The sequence below is a fragment of the Neophocaena asiaeorientalis genome, unplaced genomic scaffold (assembly GCF_003031525.2).
Source record: "Neophocaena asiaeorientalis asiaeorientalis breed wild unplaced genomic scaffold, Neophocaena_asiaeorientalis_V1.1 scaffold464, whole genome shotgun sequence".
Lineage (NCBI taxonomy): Eukaryota > Metazoa > Chordata > Mammalia > Artiodactyla > Phocoenidae > Neophocaena > Neophocaena asiaeorientalis.
The window spans coordinates 1,082,114-1,102,817 of NW_020174569.1; the positions used below are offsets into that span (position 1 = coordinate 1,082,114).

At 33.1% G+C, this 20,704-nt stretch overlaps 1 protein-coding gene across 1 annotated transcript in view; it reads right to left on the minus strand.

The window, feature by feature from the left end:
- The window catches only part of MDGA2 (MAM domain containing glycosylphosphatidylinositol anchor 2), an 803,556-nt gene that overhangs the window by 34,914 nt on the left and 747,938 nt on the right, over nt 1–20,704 (minus strand). Inside the window, exons 11-12 of the mRNA XM_024757993.1 lie at nt 5,024–5,201; nt 1,188–1,208 (exon numbers count right to left, since the gene is read on the minus strand). Coding sequence (XP_024613761.1) covers nt 1,188–1,208; nt 5,024–5,201 — 199 coding nt within the window. The remainder of the gene's footprint in view (nt 1–1,187; nt 1,209–5,023; nt 5,202–20,704) is intronic.

Genomic DNA, 20,704 nt, shown 5'->3' on the forward strand with positions numbered 1-20,704 from the left:
TTTAGCAAATGATCATTGAACACCTGCTAAATATGAGATGCTGTGATAGACACAAAGATAGTGAGATGTAGAGAGAAATTAGAAACAGATTTAGTTCTTAAGTATCTTACAGTCTACTGGAGGATATGAGAAAATCAAAAATAGCTTCCACATAGATGAAGATAAATTGTTATGGAAAATCAAAACGAGGGAATAATTAATGGAGGAAGAAGTATTTGTGCTAAACATTATAAGAAAAATGAACCTCAAAGAGTTGGTAATAATATCCACATTAAAGGGTCATTGTGATGACTAAATGAACTTTTATGCACTGAAACAAGATGTGAACAATAAAGATCTATAAAAATATTCAGTATTAGTATTTGGACATGCAAAAGTGGAGTAAAAGAGGATCTTTGGTAAGAAATACAGCAAGAACAGGGGTTACAGAATTTGGTCTTTGTTATATAATCAGTTAAAGGCCATTGCAGAAAAGAGAATACAGTAAAATGAGAAAAAAGATTTGGACATTTTCTTCACTAAGTATAGGAAATTGAGAATGTTGAATGTATATGTGTAAGAGTATAAAGGTGGCTAGTCTCTTGTTAGACAAGAACAATATATTTCTAGACACAAAATAGAAGACAAAAAAATCAATTCTTAATTTTAAAATGAAATATTATCAAGAGGATGGTGCTCAGATTATCTTCTTCTTCATAGAAGATTGGGATATACAATAATGATCCATGAAAATTCTTGCTTAAACCATTCAAATACTAACTTTCTAAGTAAATATAATATTTCATGAGTGGAATGTAGAAATCAAAGAATGAAAATTAAAGAAACAAATAATAGCAATACAAATAATATGCAATGCCACAAAAGAAACAACAGTTTATTATTTGTAGTTTACACAAATAACATTTGTTAACTGTGTAAACTACAGTTACACAAATAACAAATGTTAAGCATGTTGGGGAAATGGCTCCATATTTAGGAAAAGTCAATTATCAACATTAAATTATTTGTCTTTACACCCATATCTTTTGAAATTTAAAATTTACAATTATGTCAGTTTTACTGTTTCCAAGCCATTCTATTTTAAACCAAATATGAACAGTTGCTAAATAAACTTTGTATGTTTATGCATTTTCTATTTTTCTTAATTGTCAAATACAGTGCCATTTTTAAAGTGAAAATATACTTACTCAAATGAGGATTAACAGGAGCTACAAGAAAAGCAAAAAATAATGTTAGCATGGCTTGAATGTCTTTTATAAATCAAAGTCTAATCAGTGTCTCATAGTGCCTAACCAAAACTTAATGATCTTGCCCACTGTGGCCATGGAGAATTATATCTGCAATCCATTTTGTTCTAGAGGATTGAATAGAATCTACTTTGTAGCTCAGCAGTAACAGCCTCAAAGTACCCAAAAGATCAATGCTAAATAGCTGTGGGATTTGTTCATTTTCCAAGGAATGGAGTTGCTGATCTTTTATATCTTAACCAGTGCTAAACAAAACCGAGAAATCAAAACTGAGGCTGACAACCTATAATCTAGATGTTTAACAATGAATGCAATTATCCAACAGAGATTACACTTTAGGTTTTTTTTTTGCTGTTATCTACTTCTGGTGAAACTAAAGCAATCCTCATATCATGTCATTATGTGTGTCCCAAAACAAATAGCTACTATGATGCTGCTTTAATTACATTTACACACACACACACACACACACACACACACACAACACACACAGTCTTCAAATGCTAAGCAATGCATTTGTATTTTCCTGTACCAGAATAAATACTTATCTCAAAAAACTAATTGTGTTTGCAATATAAATGCCAATTGACTTCTACCTGAAGAGGAATGAATACTTTAAATATTACTGAAACAGCAACAAAAATATGTCTAACCTAAGAGACAAAATGGTAGCTGTATATATCGATTAGGCGTTTATCACTCTGAGAGAAAATTCCATTCTGGATAAAAGAAAGCATTATTGCGGTCTCCCAAGATTACAATGGACAGTTAATCTAACCTCCAGAAGGTTGTCTACTTTGTTGTTAATTCCTAGTATTTGCCATTAACCACTTTTGTTAAACTTGGACATACTAGTAAAGTATGATAGTCAAAAATACACACACATGCATGAAATAAGTTCATATATAATTGTTAAATTTAGTACACTGAGATCAATTTTAACCAAGTGATTAGTTTCTCAATAAATTACTGTTAACTATTTCTACATTGAGAAGACAGACTATTCCCATTATTTTAGTTGTTCCAGTTGTTCATTCCCCATTGTAAATTATGAAATGAATAACACAGAGAAGGGACTATACATTTATTAGTTCCACTGAAGGGGAGAAAAAATAATTATCTTTCTTGCAAAGTATCGGTATATTTTAATTTGAAAATTAATTGTTAAAAATTAAAATTATTTCATAATTAGAATAATATGAAGTTACAATTTTTATATATTGTCCTTGAAAGAAGTAAGCATCTTTAAATTATAATTTAGTTCTAAGAAATGTCACAGCTACATGTAACCTGTGACCAGACTGAATTTTGAGACTTCTCCTACAATATTTTCATCACCAAATTCACTATAAATATCGCAATTAACCTTGTGAAAATTTGCCATTCTAAATTTGAAATATTGCAGTGAGTCTATTTTTCTTTTTTCAAACTAGCATGTCAAATTTCTTATAGATGCCTATATACATTATATGCTTATATACACTAAAGTATACTTTACCCAAGTCCATAGTATATAGAAGTTATTTTTAATTAAAATGTTTAAGATTTTAATAAGCATGCCTAAGATATAAAGATAATTAAAGAAAGTTGGAACTAAACATAATATCTATTTTCCAGATTTATTTTTCATTTCATTTGTTACCTCAGAGTTTTCAATAAGAACTACTGAGTTTATGAAGATTTTTTTCTATATCTCTGTAAGACAAGTTCTAATAATTTCTAAACTTAGCAAATAAGTAAAGATTTCTGTCATGGAGGAGTGAGTCCTAGTTTTAGTCAGAGTTAGTCATTTCATAGTTGTTTAACTCTACAGGATACAAACTTTCTGGGTCTTAATATCTTCATCTTTTAAAGGAATGGATAGTAATGCATGGTTTACAATGTCCCTCCATATTACATAGTTTACAGTTTTACAACTTAGGGGCAGGGAGCATAAATACTAGTTAGGAGGAGATAATTCATATTTTATAAAAACGTATGACACTAAAAATTTAGAAAAATATACTGGGATGTTATCTAGTTGTCTGCTCGATGGAATCATGAAGGTGATTACAGAATAACAATTGCTCTTCTGCAATAATAGTTATATCACTAACAAGAAAATGTACATTTTTAAAAGAATCATATTCAAGAAAATATACACAGTGATTCTAATGCTTTTACATTCCTTGATCCTGTATGAATATTCCACTATACATTATATATTTCAATTTTTTAATGAAAATTGAATATATAATGCCCAATGTGTACTCTAATGAGAGTGAAGAAAAGTGACTTCACAACTCTAATGAGTTTTTAATAATTTCACTTTATTTTTTTACTTCTGACAGTATTCACTGTTACCCTCTTAAGTAGGAAAAAATACTTAATGCTAAACAGAATGGAGAACTTCAGCTGCAAAAAACCTCATTCTATTATCTTTTTTTAACTCAAACCTTAACAATCAATAATAAAAAGAATAATATTCCACTGAAGTAATGAAACACATATGAAATATTTTGCCAGTGACTTATTCAACCTTGAGAAATACATTGATGATTTTAGAGCTAGTCTTTGAATATTATAAATTTCAACCGAAAAAATGTACATAAATTTCAACTGATAAAATATTAATCTGTCAGGTATATGTTAAAAATAATATCATATCTAATCACCATGATTTCTATTTGAACTATTAGAAAGTTTTTGACCAACTTTGTTTCACAGGTTTATACTATTTTCTGCTTTTAAGTAGGACATTTAAATAGTAAAGAAATATTAAATGCATATTGTTTATAAATGCAAACTATCACTAACATATACACATTAACATTAGTGATCTAAAAGAAAAAAATGACCAAAAAAAAATCAACTAAGATGTCATTCAATAGGTGAATGGATAAACGAACTGTGGTACATCTACACAATGGGATATTATTCAACAATAGAAAGAAATGAGCTACCTAGCCACAAAAAGATATGGAAAAACTTTAAATGTGTATTGCTAAGTACAATAAACCAGTTTCTAAAGGTTATATGTTGTATGATTCCAAATACCCAGCGTTCTGGAAAAGGCAAAACTATAGTTATAAGATCTGTGGTTGTCAGGGTTGGAGGAGGGATGGAAGGATAAATAGGTGGAGCACAGAGGAATTTTAGAGCAGTGAAAATATTCTGTATGATACTGTGATGGTGGATAAATAACATTACACAGTTGTTAAAATTCATATAAATGTACAACACAAATAATGACCCCCCACTGTAAACTACTGACTTTAATAATGTATCAATATTTGTTAATCAGTTGTAAGAAATGTGCCACATTAATGTAGGATGTTAATAATACAGGAAACTGTGACGGGGGAGAAGGCATATATGGGAACACCCTGCACTTCCTACTCAATTTTCTGTAAACTTAAAACTGCTCTAAAAAATGAAAAAAACTTAAAATTCAATCACATTTCCTAATTTCTTAATGATATTAATTTTAAAATCATCAAGAATTTGAAAAAACATGTATACATACTGCTTCACAACTATGCAATAGAAAATAAAAAGACATTGTGACATTATCAGCTAGGTTCAATGTTAATTAAACATTTTTCTATATCTCTATTTATAACCAAATATTACAATTTATGATGATTAAGTATTGTGGGATTTTTTTTTTTCACTTGGCTAATGACCCAGAAAGTCAATATGTTAAGTTTTATTTTGTGGCTAAATTTGGTAGATAGTTACAACCTTCTAGAGAGTTTAGTATGCAAATAAATACTTTTAAATGAAAAGCTACTTACCACTATATTTGATGACACGAATTGTTGAATCTCCTTCTCCAAATTTGGTGAGAGGAGTCAGTCGGACTTCATAAGCCTCTGGTTTAATTAGCTCAGTCAAGTTATATGTAATTAATTCTCCCTTTTGAATATTCCCATTTATTTTAATCTCCTGTTCCCACCATCGCTGCTGTCCAGCCTGAAATTAAAAGAATTATATAATAATGTTCCTGGTATTTTTAACTGTGTGCTGGTCATGTGGCTAAAAATACTACTGCTGGGGATTCTTTGGGGCCTAGGACAAAGTTATATTCCGTTAGAGATGTACCTTTGTTTCTGATATGCTCCTAGGGGCATCAATAGTATGGTTCACTTTTACTTTGAATATGAAGCCCTTTGGTGTCACAGATTAAAGTGGAGATGATCCCTTGCTTTGGGCAGGCCTTGGGTTTTCAATCCTGTCTGCCTCACCACTGCCAAACAATAAGAAAGTTCAAGTTTGTCTGGGTTGGTTAATCGCTGAGGACAAAAGCAATTTGTGTGGGAAATCCCATTTATTACTTTGATTTTCCATTGTCCCTTAGATTTTTACCTAAGCGATGTGTGTGTGTGTGTGTGTGTGTGTGCGCGCGCCTGCACTCTCTCTCTCTCTCTATATATATACATACATACATACACACACTATATATGTTAATGTGTATATATATATATATACATAGTCATATATTTATATATTTGCTTGTTTTCTGAGGGCGGGTTAATCCTAATTATATAGCTTAGCCTGCTATATTTCTGGAAATGAAAATCTCAAGTATGTGCTATTAGCACAGCATTAGACAAATGACAAATAAAATAATGAAATGGAACAGAAAGCCCATATATAGATTTGTGGGGTTGTTCACATAGAAGACATGAAAATATAAACCACTCAATTGGTTATGTATATTAAAAAAAACATAAATGTAATCCCTATCACATATCTTATAACGAAAAGAAAAAAAAAAGAAAAGGCAGTCTCAGGAGGATCAAATACTTAAATTTGAAAGAAGAATGTCGTTATGACCTCAGGTAAGGTGTTACTTTCTTAGAATAGAAAAGCACAATTAGTAAAGGAAAAGATTGATAAATTAGCCAATCTTAAATTTGAAATTAATATTAATATAAAATTTAAATTAATATTAAATTTTAGCATAAAAATTTCTTCTCATCAGTGCTCCTCATTAAACAGGTAAAATAAAGGCAGAGGCTTGAAAAAAGATATTTAGAACAAATACAGTTAATCAGAATATATTAAAAACTCCTATAACTAAATAAGAAAAAGAATTCAATAGCAAAATGAGCCTAATAGGAACAGGTATTTTGTAAATGAGCAAGCCCAAATAACTAATTAGAGAAAAGTCTCAGCCTCACGGTGAATCAAGGAAGTGAAAATTAAAGCCACAATATTATTTCCCAGATAAAAGCTTATAAAGATAACAACATTAAGGTTTGTTGCAAATATAAAACAATGAGAATCTTTATACCTGTCAAGAACCTGGAGCAGCAGAGGGTGGATGGGTAAGATTTTAGTCTACTTACAAGCTAACAAGTTAGCCTGCAACAGTATCATGGGCACAAGCAGAAGAATCCAGACTACTGAGTCAGAGAAAAGGATTCATGACACAGCAGACAGTACAAGCTTTACTTTCAAACTGGTTCCCTTTGCCTCCCAATTCCCACAGGGTGATGCAGAAGTGTCCAATTGGATTTGCACATGCCTTCTGTTTGTATCACATCTGTAGGACCCTGAGCTTAAGAGACCTTAGTGTTTTATAACTGACAGTACCCAAGCCTGTCTAACCATTGCCCAAGAGGGAGACATTATACTTATTATACTAGATATTAAATGGGCTTTACCTCTGTTCCAGGGGGAGGTCTCTATATTCTAAGGATGTTTGCTATGCAAATAACCTTGAAAAGATAGGCTGGAGTAAAAAAGACAGTGCCTCTGCACATATGTTATGCAAAAAAGCAAGAGACCTACAGAAAACTGTCTTCTAAAAATATAGTCTTTATGAGTATGTAAATTGGTGTAAGTATAAAGAGCATTTGGCAATAAAAACAATATTACGATGAGAACAGATAAACTCGTGTACACAGGAAACAGGAATATTCATGGCATAGAAAACACAGAGAATGATCTAAACATCAGTAAGAGATAGAATTATCAAATTGTATACTCTTCATAAAATATAATTTAAAATATAGCATAAAAAATGAACCTAATCCAAAATACATCACCATGGATGGATTTCACAAAATATTGAGCGAAAATTAATTTTAAAGCAGACATATTATAAAATTTAAGTTCAATATATGCATTTTGATAAGGGATGCATAGATATGTATTAAAGTATAAAGAAATGCAGAAAATAGTAAATGCTATATTTAACATACTGGTCACATGGATTAGAAGAGCGTCAAGAGGAGAAGATGCAATTGTGAGGAGATAACAAAGGACTTAACTCTGGTGATTTTTAGTTTTTAGATTGGTAGCAGGTATATAAAAATACTTATATTATTTTTGGCTATGCCTGAAATCTTTCTCTTTGTTTTTCAAAGAGAGAGTTGAAGAATAAGAGACAGGCAACCGTGAGTTTTCTTAAAACTCTTTCTCCCTTGAATGTTAAGATTGCACTCTTGTATTGATTGCTTCCTCCATCTACATCTGTGGCAACTCATCTGCTTACTGGGCTGCTTTTCCTTTTCCTGAGTTCTAAGTGTTGATAGTCTCTGGAGTTTTATATTTGGTGTTTTTAATACACTGTGTTAGTGGTTCTCACTTTTAGGCAAGAATGAAAGTCACAGGACAATCTTGTTAAAACCCAAAATTCCAAGTCTTAACCACCAGTATTTCTTCTTCAATGAAGTCTACAGATATAATTTTTCAGTGAGCTTAGAAATACATTTTTTTTTTTTAAAAAAAGCACCTCCTCCTTTACAGGGTAATTTGGAAGCAGGTGACCCAGGGTCTGTATTTGTTGAGGCACAGCTCAGCCTTGCTAGTTCCACAGCATTAATACTAGTGGTTTCTTCTATACCTCTACACTGATTACTCCTGCTACATCTATTAGTCCTTACTATGTGCCAGTCAGGCACCATGTTAACTGTATTATATCTACTATATTTAATCTACCACAACCCTTAGTAGGTAGGAACTAATACTAGCCTTATTATACAAACTGAGGAAACTGAGGAAGAAGCAAGTTACGGTATCTCTCCTAAGGTTGTCTAGAGAGTAGCAGCTGCAAAATTTGGTTACACCCAAAATGACTCTATCTGCATCATTTCTTCCTTTGCTTCCCCAGAATTAATTGCTCCCTTGTTTTAACCAGTGTCTTTATATATTTAGTTATAATACACTTAAAAGTACTTTTTTGGCACATAGATTATAAATCAGGAACAATTTCTTATTAATTTTTTTACCTATAGTGTCTGATCATTAACTAGGTAAAGATGTGACAAGATTAAATTCCAGCACACAGTGTATATTTAACTGACCCAATGAGTGCAGCAGAAAATCTAACTTAGTGATAACTGCATACAGTCACTGAATTTACAAACACTAGTGAAAATGGACCTAAAACCTAAATTGACAGAAAGTACTTTACTCATGCATAGCTGACACCAGACACTACAAAGTTTCTAACAGTTTTGGAGACTAAAAATTCTATAAAATAATATAATATAAATGTCAACTCTTTCAATGTCTTTAGATTTTTAAATTATTATATATGAACTAAAGGCAAAGTACTGTTATTTCAGAAGACAAAAGTAGTTTAAACCCACAGGAATATATACATAATAATTTGACATTATACTATTATCTAAAGACATACAAGTTTAATCAAGGTATACTTTTCTGGATGTTAAATATAAGTTTAATACCACTCAATATTTATAGTACATCCCAAGGAGAGACTGGTATTCTGTTGTTATAATGAGATGCTTTACTCAAGTAATTTTAGTTGGCATGTACATTGATGTTACTTATTACAAACTATGGAGTAGATAACTTCATATGTGTATTAAAAGAGCAATAACTTTGATTTTAAATATTTAATTTAAAGCTATAACGAAAGTATATACTTCAGTAGTTGAGGAAAAAGCAATTAAACACTTCATATTGTATCTCAGTGAGCTGTGCAAATGTAAAAATGGAAAACTAAATGCAATGTTTGCAAATACACAAAAGAAAATACAATATTAGTCCACTGTTTGGAGGTAATACCACAAAACCCTCAGAGAAAGTGGACCTAAAACATAACTACAGATGACAGTTCCAGAACATACCTGGTAAGCATGGTGATATGAAAACAATGTGTAAAGTATTTCTTATCATTTCTATTTGTAAAAAATTTCCATGTAACTTTTTCTGTTCCTAGGAGATGTGTTCCTTTCATATAATTTAGAAGACTATTTTCACTATTTGAAGAAGAAATGAGCCATGATTTTTCTGAATGCTAAGATCTGTAACTTGAAACACAGTATCTGGAAATCCTGACTTCTAGAAAGTGAGGCTCAGAACAGTTTTACAGCATGACATGGAGGAGTATTAGAAAGCTATATTCAATAGCAATTGGAGAAAGCATGGATTTTATAAGCACCAATGTGCTTCTCTTAAAAATCGGATATTCTTTATTCTTCTAAAACTGAATTCTACTTACCTCATTTCTGCTGATGAAATACTAATTCTTGCCAATCTAGGTTAAACTTAATACGTTTAAGATTTGAACTTGATAAACTTAACCCAATCACTTTTTGTACTGGGTACCATCTAGGGAAGTACTTAGGTGGGGCAGGGGCAGAGGAAGCCCATTCCCCAGCCTAAGTGCTCCTGGGGATAACTGTTGCTTGGTTTATCCTGTTTCCTACTGATATTCTCTTGGATTTAGTCAACTTCATCGGGTCTTTCTTGTCCTGTACTAGCATCTTTTGCATTGTTTTTGGAACTGCCTTGGCCAATGGTCAATATTTCTATTCAATCTGCATCTTTCTCAGGCAAATCACAGGTTCTTTTGGTCTAAAAGCTCCATCTCTGCCCTTTTTTAGAGGTTTGAAGAATCCTGTTTCTCCTGTAACACAGCGAAGCAAGACTTGCCAGGCCCCAGTCCCTGAAAATCAGACTCAATCTATGATATTGTGATACTCAAGGACCCCCTCAGGCAGGACCAAGAGCTTCAAGGTAAGTTCTGTAGTCTTCCTGATCTACCGGTGGAGAAGTGGGTCATTTCTTTCCTACTCAAGTGGATGGTAGGTACCTTTCTCAAGGAATTTCTAGGACTTACTCTACTGTTCTTCTTTCACTTTTACTAAAATATCCCCTGATACCTGGGGACTCTGTGTATTTGCACTGGAATATCTTTCTATATTTTTATTTTGAAACTCAAAACCTTTTCTCCCTTAACGACCTCCTGCCCACTTCTATGAACTCTTGTTTGATTTAAAGTCTAGGCTCTCAAGGCTATCGTTTGTCCTTAGGTTTTATAAAGTCTGTTCAAAGCTCATTTGTTATCTTTTTAATTCTGTACCAGTGTGTGTAGGTTTGTATTCATATTCTTGGACCATAAACCTCAGCTTCCTGTGTTGTGATTTTAAATAATGAGAAAGTAGCTGATAAAAGAGAATTACAAGGATAAAAATATGCATTTGTTAATATTTCAAATTCCCAACTGTCCTTTGTAATCAACATTTTAACTTACATAGTATATGAATGTCAATCTGCATTTAGCTTTGAATGTCTTGATTGTCATTCCCTATAGTTTTTCTAATTTATGTTCCTTATCATAATAGTTACCTGATTAAAAAACAAAACAAAAGAATACAACAACCCTCAGGTAAAGACAGCATCGAGTGGGTCCACAGATTCAGTGAATCTCTCAGTCTTTCATGCAGTTTTGATGTTTTCCATCCTTGCCTACCTTGGTGGGCCACTGCTGTCTAGAGGGATGAAAAGTGGATATGCAGGCAGAGTCTCTGGTAAACATCACTGGTATATAAATGAAAGACCTTGCAAATACATTTCAAGGATTTAAAAAGTGAGAACTAAACATTAGGCACATAGAACAGTCTTCAGTGACAACCAAATGAAATATGCTTGCTCAGTGATCATAGAAATAGAATACAAGAAGTAGAAGAAAATTAAGAGCATAAAACTTCCTAAATATATTGTGTGCCATGGCTTAAAGTTAAAAATGCAGTTCCAGAAAAACGAAGACAAATATTAGAACAGAACTTTGGATGAAACGAGGTCCTTTAGTACCCTAAAAAAATTAATGTTTCTGCAGTAGCTGAACATTTAGTAAAGACTAGCATTTTATATAGTCTTAAGTGTTTAGTTTGTATTTTTTAATGTGACTTAACTTTACATTCCCAATGGGACTGTTTAAAATATATTGGAAGAGTTACATGAGAATATTTTAAATAGTTTTATAGTTTTATAGTTAATGTTTATTGAGTGACTACTATTGGGTTGGCCAAAATGTGCCTTCAGTTTTTAGTAAAAATAAAAGACACATTTTTCATTTTCACCTAGAACTTTACTGAACTATGTATTCACCCTTTTGTTCCACTACCTTCCTCGATTTTTCAGGCAACTTCATAATTCCATCTTCCTAAAACTTTTTATCTTTTTGAGCAAGGAACTGTTCCAGATGCCTTTTACAGTCTTCCAGGGAATTGAAATTTTTTCCATTAAGAGAATTTTGTAAAGACTGAAATAAATGGAAAGCCGAAGGTGCAATGTCTGGTGAATACAGTGGATGAATCAGAACTTCCCAACCAAGCTGTAACAGTTTTTGCCTGGCCATCAAAGAAATGTGCGGTTTTGCGTTATCCTGATGGAAGATTATGTGTTTTCTGTTGACTAATTCTGGATACTTTTCGTCAAGTGCTGCTTTCAGTTGGCCTAATTGGGCCAATTGGTTGGAATTAATCATTTGGTTTTCCAGAAGAAGCTCATAATAGAGGACTCCCTTCGAATCCCACCATATACCCAGTATCACCTTCTTTGAATGAACACTGGCCTTTGGTGTGGTTGGTGGTGGTTCATTTCGCTTGCCTCACTATCTCTTCCATTCCACATGATTCTACAGTATTCACTTTTCATCGCCGATCACAATTTGTTTTAAAAATGGAACTTTTTGTTACATTTAAGTAGAGAATTGCAGGTGGAAATACGGTCAAGAAGGTTTTTTTCGCTTAACTTATGTGGGACCCAAACATTAAAGCAATTAACGTAACCAAGCTGGTGTGAAATGGAGCAGGACCCTATGGTCCTTCCCCACCATGTCCTTTGCCTGCCTTTTTTTTTTTTAATCAATTTACATTCCCACCAATGCAAGAGGGTTCCCTTTTCTCCACACCCTCTCCAGCATTTGTTTGTAGATTTTTTGATGATGGCCATTCTGACCGGTGTGAGATGATATCTCATTGTAGTTTTGATTTGCATTTCTCTAATGATTAATGACGTTGAGCATTCTTTCATGTGTTTGTTGGCAATCTGTATATCTTCTTTGGAGAAATGTCTATTTAGGTCTTCTGCCCATTTTTGGATTGGGTCGTTTGATTTTTTGATATCAAGCTGCATGAGCTGCTTGTAAATTTTGGAGATTAATCCTTTGTCAGTTGCTTCATTTGCAAATATTTTCTCCCATTCTGAGGGTTGTATTTTCATCTCTACCTGCCTTTTGTCTGTGGAATAACTTTAGCCAAAGAATAAGTTTAATCACAGAAGTGAGAATATGCAAACAGAAAGGAAAACAGTCAAAGGAGACCGAATAATAATAGTTTAGTCATTAAGCATAATCAAGGACCTTTAGTTCCTCCTCAAGGACTATAGATAATATTCTGAGTCTTATCCTGTGAGCTGTCCTACAGTTACTGAAACCCCCACCATGTGGAAGAAGTCAACTACATCATGACCAGACTGTAGCCATGACATAAGCTGCCACAATTCCAAGAATTGGCCTCAAGGAAATGGGAATAAACTGACCCTGGAACTGAAGATTAACTGTACTTAAAACAATCAAGATGATGCTGGTCAGACCATGGATGACCAATTTCAAGACGACTGTCAGAGCTGACTGCGCTGTTTCTGCATGTAGCACCAACCATCTGTCTATAAAAGCTCTTGCCCACTGACTGTCAGTGGGTGGAGTCAGCCTTTGGACAGGTATCCACCCTCCCCACTGGTTGCCAGCATCCAAAATAAAACAAATTTTCCTTTCTACCACCCTGGCCTCTTTGTTGGCTCTTGAACGGTGGGCAGCCGGATCCCACTTTTGGTTGCAGGTGCAAATGATTTCAATGCTTGATTTGGATATTTTGAGTATGTCAGCTATCTCTTGTATGTAGGTATAACAATTGATTGTTCTCAATTAATGTCTTGATCTGATCGTTATCAACTTCAAGTGGTCTTGAAGACCATGCCGTGGCGCATTGTCCAGAGAGAAATCTCCAGCACGAAACTTCACAAACCATTTTTGACACGTTTGGCCAGTCACAGCACCTTCTCCATATACTGCACAAATCTTTTTTTGCGTTTCAGTTGCATTTTTACCTTTCTTGAAATAATAAAGCATAATATGCTGAAAATGTTGCTTTTATCTTCCATCTTCAATATTAAAATGGCTACACAAAAATTCACCAATTTTTATAAGTCTTTTTTAAAATGCACTCTGATATGACAGCTGTCACAATACAGTCTAACAAAATTGTTTCGAATGAAGTTAAAGACAACTAAGAGCTACTAGAGCCATCTTTTAGAAAAAAACTGAAGGACCTTTTTGGCCAATTCAATATATACTAGGATGTTCTAAGTATTTTAGTTATTATTTAATTTAAGCACAAACAATTCAATGTGGTAGAATAGGGGGTATTTCCACCTATTCTATTATAATGTGTACAATTGTTTCCAAAGATAAAAACATCTGATAAAAGTAAAATAATAAAAGTAAAGAGAAAAAGAGTAAATATGGTACCTCAGAAGACATACAGAACAAATTGAGCATTCAAATGAATCTTGCTAATCTTCTTTTCCTGCCCCTTGCATGAACATTTTAGATCCTTTGTAACATACATGGCGTTTGAAAGGTAGCTGCTAACACTTAGCTTACGGAATGCTCCAGGAAACTTTTTTTCTTTTAACTCTGTAGAACACGTTTATCTTGTTATATAAGTATGAGATTTTTTTTCCTGTTTTATGAAGTTACTTAATAATAACTTTAATGGTAATTGTAGGCATAATTGTAAACTATATTGAAAAATATAGTTTAAACTCAAAATTTGGTAGAATTTAAAAGATCTAGTATTTAGCAGAGCATAAGGAAATCTTTTGATTTGATCCTAAAATGATCTTTTTCTCAGTTTATAAAGAATAGTTTATTTTTGTCTAAAGGTTAGAATATAAAATTCTAATAACTACAATTCATCACCCCAAGCACTCCCTGATTATGGACATTTTTGATAATGATCCATTTCATACTATGATTATAATAAATCATTTTAAGATTTAAAAATAAAACAAAATTTGAACATATGAAAAAGCTCCTATCTAAACTTAAACATGTGTTAATGTGTAGTAGAAGTGAATATGGGTGGTTCTAGCTCAGAAAAACTGTCATTTTGGTCATGGTCAGGCTAACATATCTCTCTCTACCTGTGGGGATATGGTCCCATTATGAGAAACATGAATTCTAAAGATAAAAATGACAACTCTGTTAAAAGTGAAGTATAAGTTTCTTTTAAGGAATATAATATAACACTCATTTTTAACTATAAAAATGTAGATAGAGTACATTCATATTTCAATGTACATTTAAATTTCTAGGAACAAATTTGACAACTCCAGTGTTCTTTACATAGGAATTAAGAAATTAATCAAAAAGACTGAGCTTACTGAAAGATTCTCTTTAAGTATATATTCTCTTTGAGCATAAATAGTAGTAAATCAGGATCCCTTCAATTCATTGTGACAGCAGGGAACAAGCTGCATAAATGATGACTCCTGTATAGTATGCCTTTTAATTCAACCACCAGACACAAGAAAGGCTGATCCTTTAAAAGTATGTTTGGCTCATCTTCCACAGTTTATGGAACTGCAGTTTGGGATGACAGCTGGTAATACTCAACTAAATTATTTAAGTATTTTTGTCTACTAAGAGAAGTAAAAAATAATAGCTACCAACTTTTTGAGGTTGCCAAGCTTTGTACTAAGGATTTTATATACTATTTTTCATTTACTTTTTATAAAACTCCAATGAGGTTAGAATTATTATATTTATTTCCCCAGTCATGGAACCTGAGACTTAAAGAACTGATAAACTTTTCTGGGTCACATGGTTGATAAGAAGCAAGAGATGATATAGGAACCCAATATTGTCCAATTTCAAGGCTACCCTCTTAATCACTATTCTTTATTTCCTATTATTTATATTAAATGTGTTGCCTTCACAAGTTTTTCAAACCTATGTGCACTTTATTCACATCCCCTTAGAAAAGTGATAAAGAATTTTTACCCTAGGGAAGGCCTAATTATGTGGAACTGAATTACACAGCAATGGGTGATAGACTAAGCTAATGGATCTATCTTTTGGATGAGGGTCAGTCATACAAAAAGCTTTTGACTCTGTGAGTCCTGACAGTTTAAGAGAATTCAGATTCTGCTTTTGAAGTTTACTCTGGGACTCCAGTGAATGTATGCTCTGGTTGTGTTAAGTTCTGTGCTTATAACTGTTACATAAATCATTAAATGACATGGTATTTTATATTGCCTCAGGAAAGAACTCGCCTGTGTTACTGGTGTATCCCCTCAACCATGTATTTATTACTCTCATCTGTTAAAACAACAACACTGAAACCACTCAAGAGACCATGTAAAACAGTAAAAAGAATCATTCTTTAGCAGGTAGTGATAAATCACTATAGAAGAAAAACTGGTTTCCTATCAAGTTTGGAAATAACAGTCTAATTATTTTCTTGCCATGCTTGGATCAGCAGGTGAAAAGACACCTCAGCCTAAAGATTAATTCATTACAGATTTCAACCTTAATAGATTGGAATTAAGCAGTTCAGGCTGCATCATTTTTCATGTTAGTTTTTTCAGGATGTTAAATAGATCAGTTTTTAGGGTTTTGATTTTGGCATTTCATCTTGATATTTCTCTGATATAAATGGGATCATAATCACATCTTTCCTTTTATGAACAACCCAGTGTACTGCTTTACATCTCTAAGATATTTTACTACAGCTATGTTCTGGATTTATTACTAATAGCTTTGTATTTTTATACTACAAATGCCACCTGATCCCTCCATGTCTCATCAATAACTTCCTCTAATCTTTTTTTTTTTTGCGGTACGTGGGCCTCTCACTGTTGTGGCCTCTCCCGTTGCGGAGCACAGGCTCCGGACGCGCAGGCTCCCGGGCCCAGCCGCTCCGCGGCATGTGGGATCTTCCCAGACAGGGGCACGAACCCGTGTCCCCTGCATCGGCAGGCAGACTCTCAACCACTGCGCCACCAGGGAAGCCCTCCTCTAATCTTTTAATTGAACTCTTTACTACTAGTGAATTTTCATTCCTACCCAACTTATATATTGCCACCAAAGTAAGTTAATCTTATTTTCCTGCTCCAATTACCTGAGTGTAATGCTTTTGTAGTATTATTTATAATAATAGCTAACATTACTGAACACTCACTAGGTACTTTGATGAATTATTCAATTAAACTTAGTTGAAATCTACAATATCACCATGAATATTTTCTGTGTTTCATTAGAATATGTTGATACCACTTAAATAGTTATCCATTTGGGCAATCAATTTGACACTCATAGGGAGAAGCCTCAGGTTAATATATTTTCATAAACTTTATATAATAGAAACTAATCATGTAACAATTTAAATGTATTGATATACTGATACTATCAATTATTGACAATGATAAAAAGTCTTAATCATCCAACTGCTTTCAAATTATAGGCTTAGAAGAAAAAACAACACTTACCCAAATGTGTAGAGATTAGAATCTCTTACTGCATTTGGGGAAGAAAATCAACGATATTCTCTTTTCATAATAAACACTGTACAGAAACATTGACTGATACATTTATTCATTTATTAAAAAAATCACCTAACTAGATTGGCATTAAAAAACAAAAAAAAGGAGAAACCATGCAGAGTAAGCTCTTTTTACATCTGCTAAACTGAAAATGGAAGGGTGAGAGAACAAGATAATGGGAATTTATATAAAATATATTCAAACACGTTTCAAAGATAATTTCAAACTCTGTGTACATTTTTTTACAGTCTTAGGAAATTTAGGTTTAAAAGTTTCCTGAGATATAAAGCCTTTATTTTTTAGTGAGTTTACGGCCAATAAGATACAATAACTTTTCTTAGTAAATAAATAGAGCACTGTCACTAAAAGCTACTGCTTCCTAACTCATTCCCAGTCCCCTTGCTCTTTAGTAAGAAAACCCAATTTTTAGCTGTGCTACATTTCTGAGTCTCCCTTTAAACAAGATGTGGTCATGTGATTTAATTCTGGCCAATGAGAGGTGAGTAGAGTTGCTGCATGGTGATTCTGGGAAGGCTGGGGCAGACAGTCTAATCAGCCAGGAAGGGTTTTTATTCGTTTTTCGTTTTTTAAGGATTTTATTTTTTTAATGCTTTGCCTTTACTTTTGATTCTGGCCTGTGATTAATTTGTGATGGCTCAAGTTCTAGCAGCTATCTTAGATCCTCAGGTAACCTGGGCATGAAAGACATGCCTACCGACAGTGAAAAAGAAAGCTATAACCTTTGGTCTCTGACGATACTATGGAGCACATGTCAACTCTGGATTGCTGATGTCTGAAGTGATTCTATGTGAAAGAGAAATAAACATCTATCTCATTTAAGCCCTTATTATTTTGCTCTTTTCAGTTATATGAAACTATACACAATCTTTTTTTTTTTTTTTTTTTTTTTTTTGCGGTACGTGGGCCTCTCACTGCTGTGGCCTCTCCCATTGCGGAGCATAGGCTCTGGACGCGCAGGCTCAGAGGCCATGGCTCACGGGCCTAGCCGCTCCGCAGCATGTGGGATCCTCCCGGATTGGGGCATGAACCCGTGTACCTTGCATCGGCAGGCGTACTCTCAACCACTGTGCCACCAGGGAAGCCTCCCACAATCTTAATTATTATAGATACTAATAATTTGTTTCTTTTCCTATATATCTTTAAAAAAAACAGACTGTTGAGTTTACTCAATGTAAAATTGTAAAATAAATTTTTCCAGACATTTTTAACAGATCGGATTATGGTTGCATTAATGTTGTCTTCTATCAAAGACTCACTTTGCAAAATTGAAATATAAGATATCAAGGAAAAAATAATAGTATGCTTGTTTCATTTAGCTATTGCATAACAATGCTGTCTTACAAATAACCAGAAAATCTTAATGGCATAAAACAATTAAGCATCTGTTTCTTGCTTGTGCATCTGCAGGTTGGTTCAGTTTCGGCTTATTTAAGCTACACTTGATTCTACTTGTCACTAGTCATGGATCAAATTCAAGTCAATTCTATGTCTCTTATTCTTCTTGGACCACCAAGCTACCATTTGTCTCATTGATGAGGTCAGATGGTCCTTGAGGGTGACCAGAAATCATGCAAGGCCTCTTAATGCCTAGGCTTACAACTAACATTTGTCTAACATTTCTGTACATACTCCATAATGACAAAAGGAAATCACATGCCCAAGCTCAATATCTGTGGGTACAGGATACATTCTTTCCATGAAGATCAGAATTGGGCAGAAATAAATTTTAGATGAACAACAATCTAATATTCTATAATGTGGTATTAGAACTTTGAGTGTATCACACATTTCCAACAGCAAAGTTTTCTTATTAAAGGGAAAATTTAAAATATATAAGTTCTTGGAGCTTTAAGCTCCAAGATATATCATACTGTCATATAATTGCATTTTCATAGTCCTTTTCATATACGACAATTAAAAGCAATATTTTTAGAAGCTAACATTTACCTTATCTAAAAAATGTCATCAACTATAGATGCTTAGCTAGTTATAGCTCTTTTCTATAACACGAAACTAATTCCAGTTTTAGGGAAGAGGTAATTACTGAAATCATTCTACAAATTTTCATTAGTAAATACTGAAACAGTTATATATCAACAGTCTTTTGTTTAAAAAAATGATATATGTGAGCCCCTTCCCCCAAAATGGCAAAAAATAAATTGATAATTGAAGCAATCAATGTCTTATTATAGAATAACTAAATGTTTTTCAGAAAACTCATAATGTGATATCTATATATATCCATATGTGAAACCATATTTAGGTCATTACTCTTTATTAATATATTTACATGTATTATTAAGCATATAATCTAACATCACTCTAATGAAGTATGCCTATGCTTAAATATTATTTTAACTTGATATTATCCTCATACCTATATCCTGTATTCCTGTCATTTTCCAGAAAAATGTCTTAATCATCCAAGTATTCTTAGAATATTGCTTTTGAAAATGATCAGAGAAGCAAGCAATGTTATGCAAAGGTATATACTACAGTCATTTGCATTTTCAATAACAAAAGTCAATTATACCTTATTTTAATGGAAAATGTTGCACAATATCATTGGTTGATTAATTCATTCAAAGCCATATACTGACAGCCTATTACTTAAACAAATTAAACAGAATCTTTGTTCTTCATAGAGCTTAAAAATCTAACCTAGTAACTGCCTCTGAGATACTGTGAGAATTAAAAGACTTAATACATGTAAAACACTCAAAACAATGTGTAACACAAAGCAAGCATTACATAAGTGTTAGCTAATATAACAATAGTTACATCTGCTAGTCCTAAGACTAGTATTATTATTTCTGATAGGCAATTGGTATGTAAGTAAAAAGAGTGCAGTTAGAAAGAGATTAACTTAATTATCACTCAAAAATATATAATCATAATCTGGGAATTATAACATGATTAACATGGGGATCTGACCTAGTTTGGGGGATTATAATCATTTTTACCCATTTTCTTTAATTAGAAAATTTAGGACTTCCTTGGTGGTTCAGTGGTTAAGAATCCGCCTGCCAATGCAGGGGACACGGGTTTGAGCCCTGGTCCGGGAAGATGCCACAGAGCGACTAAGCCTGTGTGCCATAACTACTGAGTCTGTGAGCCACAACTACTGAGCCTGCATGCCACAACTACTGAAGCCCAAGAGCCTAGAGCCCATGCTCTGCAACAAAGAGAAGTCACCACAATGAGAAGACCACGCACTGCAATGAAGAGTAGCCCCCACGCGCCCCAACTAGAAAAAAGCCCGTGCTCAGCAACGAAGGCCCAACGAAGCCAAAAAATAAATTAATTTTTTAAAAAAGGAAAATTTATTGAAATAAATTACAGCTAGATTCTAATTTTAAAGTAAATAAATGAATCCATAAAATTTTTAGAAGTAAATGTTTGTGATTTTGTTTAGATCTTTGAGTGTGCTAGGCTTTTCCAAGAAGACTTAAAATTCAGAAACCGTAAGATGGAAAAATTCAATTGTATAAAAATTTTTAAGAATATGCACAATAAAAATAACATAAATGAAGGATAAGTGCATGAAAGAATATTTCCAAACTTTATAACAGAATTCTTAATAT